General features: G+C 34.1%; 1 protein-coding gene across 2 annotated transcripts in view; it reads right to left on the minus strand.

The window, feature by feature from the left end:
- Nucleotides 1-14,010, minus strand: part of pde1cb (phosphodiesterase 1C, calmodulin-dependent b) — a 48,546-nt gene that overhangs the window by 2,701 nt on the left and 31,835 nt on the right. For both annotated transcript variants that reach the window (XM_016453771.1, XM_016453770.1), the window contains exons 5-15: nucleotides 13,353-13,419; nucleotides 11,839-11,955; nucleotides 11,633-11,773; nucleotides 9,155-9,255; nucleotides 8,151-8,279; nucleotides 6,762-6,863; nucleotides 6,057-6,177; nucleotides 4,222-4,303; nucleotides 2,999-3,113; nucleotides 2,152-2,318; nucleotides 843-1,052 (exon numbers count right to left, since the gene is read on the minus strand). In XM_016453771.1, the coding sequence (XP_016309257.1) occupies nucleotides 843-1,052; nucleotides 2,152-2,318; nucleotides 2,999-3,113; nucleotides 4,222-4,303; nucleotides 6,057-6,177; nucleotides 6,762-6,863; nucleotides 8,151-8,279; nucleotides 9,155-9,255; nucleotides 11,633-11,773; nucleotides 11,839-11,955; nucleotides 13,353-13,419 (1,352 nt within the window). The remainder of the gene's footprint in view (nucleotides 1-842; nucleotides 1,053-2,151; nucleotides 2,319-2,998; nucleotides 3,114-4,221; nucleotides 4,304-6,056; nucleotides 6,178-6,761; nucleotides 6,864-8,150; nucleotides 8,280-9,154; nucleotides 9,256-11,632; nucleotides 11,774-11,838; nucleotides 11,956-13,352; nucleotides 13,420-14,010) is intronic.

Here is a 14,010-nt window from a genome sequence, read left to right on the forward strand (position 1 = left end):
AATGTCGACCAATGAAGAGGTAATACTGACTGTCAAGCTTTGGGGTGTTGATCGACTCTATCTACGTTTTGAAACTTACCCACATTCAAGTGTTTAAAAAAAGAATGCATGAATCTAGAATAAAAATATTTTTGTTTACAAGCAGGTACCCTGTTCTTTCTTTTGGTGTTTTGTATGTTCAGATATTCATATAACAAAATATATACAAATTAATACCTAAATAGGGACATAGTAGTATACTTAAAGTATGATGTAAAGTTCACTTAAAGAAAACTTACGAGTATACTTGCAGTATAAAACTACTAAACTAGTAGTTTACTAAGACTATACTTCAAAGTGTACTAAAAATGCTACTACAAGTATTTAATTAGAAAACTATCAGTATTCATATAAGTTCACTTTTAGTATAGTTGCCGTACAAGCTAAAAATATTGTTGTAAACTAGTAGTGTACTTAAAGTTTACTACTGTTACATTTAAAGTATACTTAAAAGTATACTTTTATATACTAGAAATTGGGCCAATTTAGTCCCAAGGAGTATTGAAATAGTACACTAAAATAAACTTGAAGTATACTACTTTTTGGTAAGGGTTACCAAGGCTGCATTTATTTGATCAAATTTTGTATGCACTGAATACCCACAATGCAATGCACTTGGTGACCTTCTATTTCTAATTTGACAACTGAACCAGAAGAAGTATCAACCATATTTTTTAACAAATCTTTCTCTGTTCATTTGATACTCCTCTGATTATCCACCAGAGGGCAGTCATTACTAAAAGTTACACTTGAGCAACATGAACTGAGCTGACAGTAACAATCATATCATTTTAACACAATACCGTTCTGTAATTTCTGATGTGCCTCTTCTTTCTTTGATTTGTCATGGGGACTTTCTTCTGAGGGTTTGTTTACCCCCCCTGGCTCCGGGTCGTCCTCTCCCACCCTGTCTTTCTTTGGTCCAGGCAGCTCTGGGTCTTTTTTGTGCTCCTGGTTTTCTGCCGTTGCCTCCTGCTGTTCCTCCTGCTCTCGTTTGGCCTTCTCCTCCGTCTCTGATATGAGACACAGCGGGAGGCACATGATTCTCTATTTGCTTACTCGGAATGCACCAAATGAGCTGCTAAAAGTTTGGATGTACTGTACCAATTTAGCCCTATTTTCCCCAGTTTTAAGTCATCAAACTACAGTATGAAATAATTCCCATACTTCCATTAGTGCTTCTGATCTCAACATTTTCACACCCAAATTCACAAGGGTACATCCTGGGTTTTTAAAACACTTTTGAAGGAGTTTACATGTATCTTGGACACTTAATGGCTGGTTTACCTATCCAATCCAACTACATTCAAACATTTTTTTAATTAAAATGTTAGTTATGTACAGAAACTTATGCATAGGCATATTTGTCAATAACTAACTTCAAGCAGAAGCCTTTTTTTTTAAAGGTTGTTCAGATCATGAGAAACAAATTCAGTTTTAGTTTTATTTTATATTGATTTATTACGCTACTGTTCCAGAGTTTCAGTAAGATTATTTTAATGCTTTTGAAAGTCTCATTTAAAATAACTGCTTTCTATCTAAATATATTTAAAAATTGCATTTACTCCTTTGATTGTAAAGCTGAATTTTCAGCATCATTTCTCCAGTCTTCAGTGTCACATGATCCTTCAGAAATCATTCTGATTTGCTGCTCAAGAAACATTTTGATTTATTATCAGTGTTGAAAACAGTTGTGCTTATTAATATTTTTGTGGAAACTGTGATACATTTGTTTTCAGGATTCTTTGATGTATAAAAAGTTAAAAAGCACAGCATTTATTTGAAAAAAAATTTTTGTAACACTGTAAATGTCTTTACTATCACTTTTGATCAATTTAATGCATCCCTGCTGAATAAAAGTATTAATTTCTTTAAAAAAAAAAAAAGAAAAAAACGTACAGATTATAAACTATTGAACGGTAATGTATATTTAGAAGAGTTTTACCAGACTAATCACCCTGTTTTTCTCCAAATAAAACATAATTATTTTAATTTCATGCTAATTTTGTGTTGCCGTTGAGTTCCATTGTGCAGACAATCCTGTTTGAGGATGTTTTATTTGCATACCGATATATAACACAGGCATTCTTGCATGGAACATTGTGCTCGCACCTTTAGCTGCCTGCGTCTTCCACCGCTCTCTGTTCAGAGAAACCTCCTCGTTCCAGATGGCCTTGAAGTTCTTCAGGTCCACAGTGAGCAGCGAGCAGTTATAAGATCCGCTGCTATCAGAACCAGAGCTGTTCACACTGCTCCGCGTCGCATCTCCCGCGCTAATGCTGTTTGAGATGATGGGGACAGGTCGAACAGTTAACTCATCACAAATCACATTACAAATGCATTGGCAGCAATTACATCACATCCACTAAGCTTCCGTAACATCTCCACATCTACCTAAATTTCATTCAGTAGCCCATCTATCCACACAGTTCTGTTGTTTTCCTGCTCTGTTGATCATTAATATGCTGCTGCTGCTTTGTGTCCTTTCTATGAACCTTTGATCTGTTTTAGTTGACTGTATATTCTAAAGAGAAGGGATATGATTTAGTCCAGTATATGCAGATGTTATTTGAAAAGAGAGAAGGTGCTCTAATGCTCAGTCAGCAGCAGCAATTCAACTCCTACGTAGAAAATCCAAAGAAACTTGCAAACTAAAAGAGTGTTGAAGTGGAGTCACTCTAACTTCTGTCTGAACTGATGGATCACTTTTTGACTGAATTACAAGGCTAAGAAACAGTAGTGCATTTATTCACATTCACTCTTTTTCTCCAAATGATGAAACTGAGGTATCTGAGTAGGACTGAATTGGATTTGCAGTAATGACTGCAATTGCATCAGTGAATTGGGTTTCGATAAAAAGACAAGCTTTGCCATGAGGCACTATTACGGCGGCCTGAGCACTATTTTGTCTGTCTTAATGTTCATTCATTATCTCTATTCCTGTACTGCAGAAGCAGACCTGCGGAAACCAGCCAGGCCTGAACTTGTGGCCTCTTCGATGAGCGGTGTGACGATCTTCTCGGTCATGTCCGTCAGAACCGTAAACGTGGGAACAACGATGAAGTCAATGAAACCTGCAGGAAATGATAAAGAAATGGCTTATTTTTTTGCACTGAGCTTGATTTTTAAAGAAGCTATTTGAATAAATTATCCTCATATGCATGATCCTCAAGAAAGCTGTTTCAGCTATTGCAAGTTTAAAGCTGAAATGTGTCATTTTTTCCCCTTTTCCAATTTAAAGGAATAGTTCACCGTAAAATGAAAATTTGCTGAGGATTTACTCACCCTCAGGCCATCCAAGATATAGATGAGTTTGTTTCTTCATGGAAACAGATTTGGAGAAATGTAGCATTACATCACTTGCTCGCCAATGGATCCACTGCAGTGAATGGGTGCCGTCAGAATGAGAGTCCAAACAGCTGATAAAAACATCACAATAATCCACAAGTAGTCCACATCACTCCAGTCCATCAATAAACATCATGTGAAGCAAAAAGCTGCATGATTGTAAGAAACAAATACCATTAAGACTTTTTTAAACTTCAACTATTGCTATTTTTTAACTTTTAAAATAACAAATACGAAAACAAAATACGAGTCCTCTATCAATAATATCGCTTTCTCCAGTGAAAAAGTAATCTCGTCTGAATCAGGAGAGACATATGCACAGATCAAGCAACATTTACAAGCAAAAAAAACACAAAAAAAACAGGCCAATTCTAAACAAATATTCTGGTGGATTTTCATATGAGGTGACACAACAGGGGATTATTTTTTTCACTGGAGAAAGCATTAATATATGGACTCATATTTTGGACAGAAGTGACGGTTTAAAGCTAAAACATTTTAATGATGTATTTGTTTCTTACAAACATGCAGCTTTTCACTTCACAAGATGTTAACTGATGGACTGGAGTGGTGTGGATTACTTGTGGATTATTGTGATGTTTTTAATCAGCTGTTTGGACTCTCATTCTGACGGCACCCATTCACTGCAGAGGATCCATTGCTGAGCAAGTGATGTGATGCTACATTTCTCCAAATCTGTTCTGATGACGAAACTCATCTACATATTAGATGGCCTGTAGGTGAGTAAATATTCTGCTAATTATTATTTTTAGGTGAATTATTCCTTTAAAATAAGTATTACAATTATACTTAGAGTGTGTTTGTGTCACTCACCAATCTGGGACTGAGCCACCATAGTGGACTTACGGTCGCACAGAGGTGAGAAAGGTAGACCAAGTTCTGCCTCCTTATCGCCCTGCAAATACAAACACATCATTCAATAATACATTATTATCAGGGGACAATTTTGGCATTTCTAAATATATATAGCACAATTGTTAATAAAGGTTTACCAATACGGCTAAATGCTTACGAAATGACACGACTAACGGACAGTTGCTGCACTGGATCTGGTTCATAAAGATTTGTTTCTTATATGAAATATTCACAAACATTTCTTGAAGGCAGATTAAAATAAACTGTCACGCTTTTATGTTGGGCCTGTCATTATTGATCTGCCTCCTGGAGTATTCATCTGCTGAAACAATACTAGACACACACAGGAATAGCTCCCACTCTCTAATCTGTCAATCAATCAAAGCATACTTATGTAGCCCACTCTATGGAGAATAGAGCTGTGCTTTATAAGTCACTTTAGTAGCAGATAAACGGACACATGACGGGTAAGAACAGGAGGTAATACAGAGAAAGCAATTCCCTTCCATTGTTCACTATACAAAGCAACAGAAACAGGAGGAGTGCATTAGAGCATTTAGTCTGTGTTGACAATCAATAACATTCAACCACAAAAAATATCAATATGTACGTACATATATACATAATATATATATATATATATATATATATGGATCATCTGCAGTGAATGGGTGCCGTCAGAATGATCACAATAATCCACAAGTAATCCACACCACTCCAGTCCATCAGTTAACATCTTGTGAAGTGAAAAGCTGACGGCACCCATTCACTGCAGAGGATCCATTGGTGACCAAGTGATGTAATGATCTAAATTTCTCCAAATCTGTTCCCATGATGAAAACACTCATCTACATCTTGGATGGCTTGAGAGTGCGTACATTTTCAGCAAATTTTCATTTTTGGATGAACTATTCTTCAAGTCGGCGGTGTTAAACAGGCTTAAAAGAAGGCATCTCCTGTTTTTCCGTCCACAATTTCCCCCCAAAAAATTAGGACTTTCTATTCTATATACTGAAGATACTTAAAGGGGTCATATGATGCTATTTTAAAGATCATTGTTTTGTGTATTTGGTGTAACAGAATATGTTGACATGCTTTAATGTTCAAAAAACACATTATTTTTCAAAGGAAAACTTGAAATCGCATCATATGACCCCTTTAAGACTTATTAGGGTCTTAAATGTTGAAAGATGAATTTAAGTGAATTTTCAATGCTGCTTTAGTGTATTAAACACTTTTCTGAGAATTTATTTTGAATTAAGTCTATTTTGCTTACTCCTTTGGGAAACAGTTTTTTCTTGTTTTAAGCAAAAATCAGACACAATTAGGTTAGGTTTTCACGTAAACACACAACAAAATGAGAACAATCAAGGTATGTGAAATGAGTAATATTACAGAATACATGCATATGACATTGCTGTGATGTTTAAAAGTAGAGCAAAGTGCTGTTCACACCGGTAAGTCACATAATCATGCCAAAGTTTAATTTCGGGACCTGCATTCGATAGGGCCGTGAAAGACAGTTATTTTCAGAGGTTTATGTTCAGGTGTAAACAAGCTCGAATGACACGCTTCTCCACATGCTCTGGTTTCTGCGGCCTGTGATAGTCCTCGCACAGGCTTACGTGTGATTGGAGGAAAGGGCATTCAGAAGAGAACAGGAAGAGAACCAAGAGAGGATTAAAGTACATAGAAGGAGATGAGATTTTTCTTCCTGTGCTTTGCTCTTCTCACACATTCATACAAATGCCAACACTCGCCGAACGAGTCAAAAGAATAAACATGCGTCGAACCTGTCGGAAAAACTCTTCCAGCAGTGCAGTAGTCCAGCGATGGTGTAGATCCCAGTTCTTGGCTGGATGACTGATGTCAGCTGTGTGTAACAGCAAAGACAGAGCCTTGGGTTTGTCAATTCTGGGTGAGGAAAACAAACACCAATCCCACTGATAAATATGTGTTTGTTCTAATACATGACAATGAAATTAAATGGAGAGCAAATATAATATAATATAATATAATATAATATAATATAATATAATATAATATAATGTTTCATGTTTTCCTGACACATGACAATAAAATTAAATGGAGAACAAATGGAGACTTTTGTATAATTTTCCTGCATTTCAAATGTTCCTTCTGAGAAAAAGACCACAGTAATCTTCTCTAGTTTCAGAAGATACGTTAAAAAATACATCTGTTTACATTTGCCAAAATAAGAAATCTGCAATCAAAAGACAAGATTTCAATAAGAACTTCTCAATAAGAGTTTACAATCAAACTCATTCAGTTAAGCTGCATTCATTTTATTTTATTGTATGTATCATTTGTCTATTTTTATTTCTCCAAAGGAACAGTAAAAGAAACATCTTGAGAAATTCAGCTATGAAAGAGCAAACTCTAAGCAATAGCATCTTGCTCTGGGGAGACACAGACGAGGCAGAAGGCGACAGACAACAGTGAAGCATGTCTGATGGTTGTTTGTAAAGGTTTCTCACCCCTCGGGCTGCTGGAGGAAATTCTTCATGGCTTTGACCTGCTGAAAGTGGCAGGACATGTCAGTGGCCAAAACCATCTCGACCACGAGTGCCCTGAGCTCTCTAAAAACACAAGCACACAAACTGCACTGAATCTCCTCACCGGAGAAAATAACTGAGTTCCACTTCAAAGTGTGAGAATAATCGTTTTCTTTCTGAATGAGAAAGAAAAGGTTTCCGTCTGTATTGCAGTAAAACTTCATCCGACCTTCTTTCTCTATTGTGTTTAGTTGAGAATAGCACAGAGAATACGTAAAAACACTTCTTTCAGCATTTTTTGCTGGGTGTTTCTTCGACTTTAAGCACTTTGCCCCTTAAAAATATAACTTTTAAAACCCTTAAAACACTCATACTATATTTTTGTAATTTTTCTAAACAAACTCCTCCTTGCTAAGGCTAATTTGAAAGGTAGCCTTTTAAATCTTGAACACCCAGTTAGACATCCAATTAAATATTTTCAAACTTTTTGAATAATTTAGATGAAATTAAGGCTTGACTGGAAATGCATAATAAAAAAAATATTCTACTGTGATATTTATCTTGATTTTATAGTTTCCTTTGCACATCATGTTAGATACTTCTCAAGTTCTTTGTGTGTGTGTGTGTGTGTGTGTGTGTGTTACAATTTTCATATGACTTTAGGACAAGAAAAATAATTGTGACCCTGGACCACATAACCAGTCATAAGGGTCAATTTTGTGAAATTGAGATTTACACATAATCTGAAAGCTGAATAAATAAACTTTCCATTGATGTATGGTTTGTTAGGACAGGACAATATTTGGCCGAGATACAACTATTTGAAAATCTGGAATCTGAGGGTGCAAAAAAATCTAAATATTGAGAAAATCGCCTTTAAAGTTGTCCAAATGAAGTTCTTAGCAATGCATATTACTAATCAAAAATTAAGTTTTGATATATTTACAGTAGGAAATTTACAAAATATCTTTATGGAACATGATCTTTACTTAATGTCCTAATGATTTTTGGCATTTAAAAAATCAATCATTTTGACCTTTACAATGTATTTTTGGCTATTGCTACAAATATACCCCAGCGACTTAAGACTGGTTTTGCGGTTCAGGGTCACAAATGTAAAAGTCAGCTAAAAAGCATGCATGCAAAAATAAATAGCTTCCAAGACCATTTTAATGTGACATTCATTTAAAAAAAAAAAACAGAAATCTATTAGTTGTACTTGTAAGAAACACCCATTTCCTATCACAATATTGTAATTACAGAACATTTATTGTGTCAGTTAGCATTTTTTTCTGTTCTCAACAACAGAAAACAAAAGAAGTGAGACAATGGTGAAAACGATTAGATGCTGGATGTGAAATCCTGCTGTACCTCCAGTCATCTTTGGAGAGGTTGTACAGGATGTTCATCTCGTCGTCGTCCTGCAGCAGTCGATACGCCGCGCTGACGTGATGACTCTCCAGCACAGAGCGGTCGTTGTACAGGATGGCTGTGTCCGACCTGCAGGAATCAATGTAAACTCAATACATGGTTTTTCCTAGAGAACTACCTTTGATTTATATTTTGCATTTTGGTATTATTGAATTACAAAAAAGAAAAGAGTGATCAAAATGAGGGAAGCAACAAAGAAAATGACATCTAGACATACATATATGCTTGTTCTTAAGATAATGTGGTGTTTGTAAGTACAAAAGTCACCGTCTCATGCTATGATGATGTGGGTGATTGCTAAAGTGGTTTTAAGTGTGTTTTGTGTTTTATTTAGCAAGGATACATTAAATTAATCAAAAGTGATATTTATAATGTTATAAAAGATTTCTATTTCAAATAAATGTTTAAAATTTATTTTTACTTTCTATTCGTCAAAGAATCCTGAAAAATGACGTATTACTGTTTCCACAAAAATATGATGCGGCACAACTGTTTTCAGCATTGATAATAATCAGAAATGTTTCTTGAGAATCAAATCAGCATATTAGAATGATTTCTGAAGGATCATGTGACACTGAAGACTGGAGTAATTATGCTGAAAATGTATCAGGAATATATTACATTTTACGATATATTAAACAGTTATTTTAAATTGTAATAATATTTCGAGTATTACTGTTTTTACTGCATTTTTGATCAAATAAATGCAGCCTTAGGAAGCATAAGCGAAAAAATATTACTGACCCCAAACATTTGAACAGGTTTATAGAAACAGACCCACAAAACCAATGTTTTAGTCTCAGTTCCCGATTCTTCTGATTTGTCCCAGGTCAGGTTTTGGTCAGAAATGCCACCTAGTTTGATTTAGCCAGTTGAGGTGTTGTGTGTTTGTCAGCGGAGGAGTCTGATGATGGATGACTCACCCAGCGGCGCTCATGCGTTACCTGGTCTGGATGTGGAAGTTGTTTGTGGTCCCGGTGTGTTCGTAGTCGTGGATGACAGCAGCAAAAAGCATCGCAAAAATCTCCAACTCCGTCAGCCAGTGCTGGAGAGGTAAAACAACATCACACACGAGAGACCTTTGGAGACTTCTGTTAAAATTCCCACCTTCTAAGATGTTTTTCTTGATTAAACAAATACAGTATCTGAGACAAAGTTGATAAGAATAAAACAAACGTGTCTGAAAACTCAGTTTAGTCCTTACCTTAAAACAATAAATAAATAAAGAAATGATTCTGTGGTTTCAAATTAAAATTCATCACTGTAGTCTTATTTTATGATAACTACTGACTCATCTGCTTTTTTATTCCTTATTATTTTAAAGAATTTAAGAAGAAACATTCGAGACAAAGTTGATATTTAAATAATACATAAGTGACTCAAGTCTTTATTTTGGAGCAATAAAATAAAATAATTACGTGGTTTCAAATTAAAATTCATCTCTATACCTTTACTTTACAACAACTATTGACTCATCTTTGTCTATTTTTATTTCAGAAGAAACAAAAGAAGAAAGAAGTTTGGAAGAAACATCTGAGACAAAGTTGATATTTAAATAAAACATGCCTGAGAACTCGATTGAGTCTTTATTTCAGAGAAATAAAATAAATAAATAAACATAAATAATTCGGTGGTTTCAAACTTGAAAAAAAACCAAAGCACAGAATCGATGGCAGAAGAATAATGAACATGTGTTGACAGACAAGCTCTGAAGGACGCCGAGCTCTCAGCTGCTCACTGCATTCCCGCAGGACTTCATCTTAATATTTAATTACCTATTAGAGAGACTCAAGTTCATTTCACTTTGGTGTAAAATGACACCATCTCACCTCATTTGTCTTGAGTCAACACTGAAGTGCATTGTGATGAGAGAAGTGCCTCTCTGTGAGTAAGCATTAATTGTGTTGTAATGACTAGTCAGACGGAAGATACAGCGATTTGGGTCAATGACATGTTAAGACCCTCATATGAGTAAACAGTAGTAAACAGTGTGAGGATTCTCTCCGTTTCTCTTCAGGAACTGCTGCTTTATGAGTGGCCTGATGATTGTTCATTAAAAAGCTTAAGGCATGTGTGTGTGTGTGTTTGTCAGCAGAATTAATGATTACGCCGCTGGGTTTCTGCACAGTTACTCTAGAGTTTGTGCCCACAGGCTTCAACATGTTGTCACAGTAACATTATCAAGATGATTAACACCATATCTGCATTGAGAGCGAGTGGAACAACGTAACATTAGATCATTATAATCAACAAGCGGGTCTATACAGCAAGAGTGCGACGTGAAGCGTTGATAATGAAAGGTAGCAAAAGTGTTGCTGTATTGTGCCTCTGTAAACATGAGATAAGAGTTTACTCAACCCTGGTATTGTTAACTAAAACTAAAACTATTAAAAATGTTTTTTGGTAACTGAAATAAAACTAAAATGAAAAATAAAAGGTTGAAGTAAAAAATTACCAAAACTACAGCTGAAATATAGAAATAAAAAAGTACACAAAATGACTAAAACTAAAATGAAAAGGAAAACTGTACAAATAAAAGTTAGCTTAAAATAATAAAAATAGACAGCATATAAATAATACTAAAACAAGAAAAACTGTAAAACAAACAGTACATATAATGTATAAAAGATATATATATATACATTTATTATAATTAATTAATAATATATGATATTATGCACAAACTAACTTTTGAAAATGTGTAGCATGAATGAAACAGCAGTCTACAAATTATTATTAATTTATTCATTTAAAATAAATAAAAAATGTATATAATAAACAATGAATATAATGAAACAAATAAATGTGTATATTTAATTCGAGATAGATAAATTAATTTGAGATATTTATATAGAGAGATAGAAAAAAATGATCAGACATTATATACAGTGGGTACGGAAAGTATTCAGACCCCCTTAAATTTTTCACTCTTTGTTATATTGCAGCATATATATATATATATATATGTGTGTGTGTGTGTGTGTGTAAAATTATGCAACATATCAGATATTAGCGTGTTGCTAAATTAATCCCATAACTCCCTAATAATAAAAGACTACAGACAAATATTAGGTAAAAGTCCATTTTTAAATCAATTTAAGATTTCTAATTTACATTATTTGGTATTTAAGAAATTATACTTTCTTAAATTGTATTATTATATTTTATTTCATTTTCTTTATTATATAATAAATTATTATAATCAACACCTCTCTAATTTCACCAGTCATCTGGGAGGGATTATTACACTGAGCTTTTGCATTGTGTAATGGGAATGTCTTCCTCAATTTTCGCAAAAGACCTTAGAAGGGAGTATGATTATTATATTAGATCAGTCCTGACCTACTGAGCTCTTGACCTAATTGACTGCAGTCATGGACCTCTGATGTGATCTTTGTGTGTTTGTGTGGGTTTCAGCTTACCACCATCCCCGTCTTGAGGAGCAGGTAGTGCACGGTCTGTGTGACGTCGGCTGCGTGTATCAGGTTGTGGTAGGGGTTTTTATGTTTGCTGTAACCCACTTCAAGAGCCTCCACAAATGAGACGAGTGCTGAGACGGGGATCTGTCAGAGACACAGTGTTAATAATAACTCTAAAAAAGACTCACTTTGACAAGAGCTGTTTTCACCTTGAAGCGGCTGATGAGGTCGTATCGGGTGAGGAGCTCGTAAAAGATGAATTTGAGTGCGTGGTCACCGCTCGACTCGTTCAGAGCAAATACATCAAAAGACCACTTATCCACATTCTGAGAAGAAGAAACACAGAAACAAACTCAGATACAGCACACAGATGTTGAGTGAACTGTTCCTTTAAGAGTAAATAATATTTTGGGTACTTTCATGTCCCTACATTTTAACCTTTTCTTTTTTGTCACATTAAAACTGCCTTGGAAACGTTGAATTATTCCTTCATTTATATTTTCAAGTGCTTTTATGTATATTTTGTATTGTTTTACCCTTGTCTCAAGCCCGATTTTTGATCTTAAACTATGAAAATCCATCATAAAACATTTATTGTGAAAAAGATTAATCACTATTAAACAAATTATGATAGTCTCTCAGAGGTGCGCGTCATTTCCACGATGAAAACACAATTATGCCTCTAATAAAGTTTTATGAAAGTGTGGTGTACTTGTTTATCTGGAAGAAAAAGTGTGCGTGAAGAGCTTGACATGAAATGAGACGTGTGAGGTGTGGTGTCAAAAATGGTATAATTAATGTACTTTTTTTTTCCCCGTTAGTTTATCAAAGTTGATCATATTATTATAATAAAATTATATAAAATTATTAGAATACAAAATGAAATCAATACATAATATACAATAATTACAAAATAAATAAATAATAAAATTAAATAATTTTATTGATATTTTTATCAGTATAGTTTTGTTTTACTATTTTTTTTTCATTTTAATAATTTAACTTACATTTAATCATTTTAATTAATTTTTACTTAATTTTAATAAAAATAAATTAATACATGTTTTATAAAACAATGTTTTTATTAATATATAAATATTAATTATGTATTATATTAAAAAAAATCAAATAATTCATAAAAAAACAAATAATAATAATTAGAAATACAATTATTATATGACAAACATTAAAAAAATGAATGAATAAATACATACATACATACATAAATTGATTTTTGTGTGTCATTTCCAATCAAGCTGTAATTTTGTCATAATAGACAAGTGTGAAAATATATTTTTTTGTATTTAGGATAAAGAAATTGCTAGCTATGAATATACCTTTAGCAACCATTTTTCATTTTCAATTTAATTCCACCACAGACTGCTATTATACACAATACATCATCTGAGATATGGTGGAACTTTCAGGGGAAAATGACAAAAATGACAGAAATCCTCCGTGATGCATGTATATCTACTGTTGGGCACTGTTAGTGAACAAATAAAAAGTACATGAAAAAGTATGTGACTCAAGAGAAAAAGTATATTTTAAAAGTTTTTTTTCTGAAGTCCACATGGCCAAAAGTAGCCAGAGTTGAAGAAACACCCCTTTGTTTTTTAATTTTTTTGTGTGTGTGTGATACTTGAAGAGCAAAACAATGAGAAAGAAGCTAAGAGATAAAACATTGTCTGTTTCTTTGAATGGAAGAGTGTGTGTGTTTTACCTTAAGCACTGCTATGACAGACGGAGGGTAACTCAGTCCCACCATGTTAGAGGTTCGCCGGTACATTCTGTTAGAAAGAGATAAAACATCTCAACAAGTGAAAGCGGCAGCACAGACCACAGACTCTCCAAACACAATGCCCTAATCTTCACCTACAAACCCCAGAACATCAAATGCAGAGGACAACCTGTACTTTCTTTAAGGAAATGCTTTGTCAAAGCAATGTATTTGTGCAGTGTTGCCTGAAATGCATTAGAATTGAATGAAATGATGCTAACGGATGAGAGTGAGAAAGAGAGAGAGAGAGAGAGAGAGAGAGAGAGCGAGAGAGATTGTAGTTATTCAGACTTGTCAGGAGGTTGATGTATATGTATAAGCTGACTCACTCGGAGCTCAACACATAGATTTATAATCATTTCACAGAAGACTTTAATGCTGCCTGGCAAGGGAAAAAAACTGAAGAGGAAGCGGATTGATTCATGAGCACTAGGAGATTTTGGCTTGTGTTCTTAGTTTAAAAGTAAAAAAAAAACAAAAAAACAGCTAGATGTGATTTATTTTCCAGTGTTGATATTATTAACTAAAAATACAATTATTAATATTTTAATATTATATGTAACTATTAAAATCAGTTTTGGTCATCGAAATAAAGCTGAAA

The sequence above is a fragment of the Sinocyclocheilus anshuiensis genome, unplaced genomic scaffold (genome assembly GCF_001515605.1).
Source record: "Sinocyclocheilus anshuiensis isolate Anshui unplaced genomic scaffold, SAMN03320099.WGS_v1.1 scaffold2181, whole genome shotgun sequence".
Taxonomy (NCBI): domain Eukaryota; kingdom Metazoa; phylum Chordata; class Actinopteri; order Cypriniformes; family Cyprinidae; genus Sinocyclocheilus; species Sinocyclocheilus anshuiensis.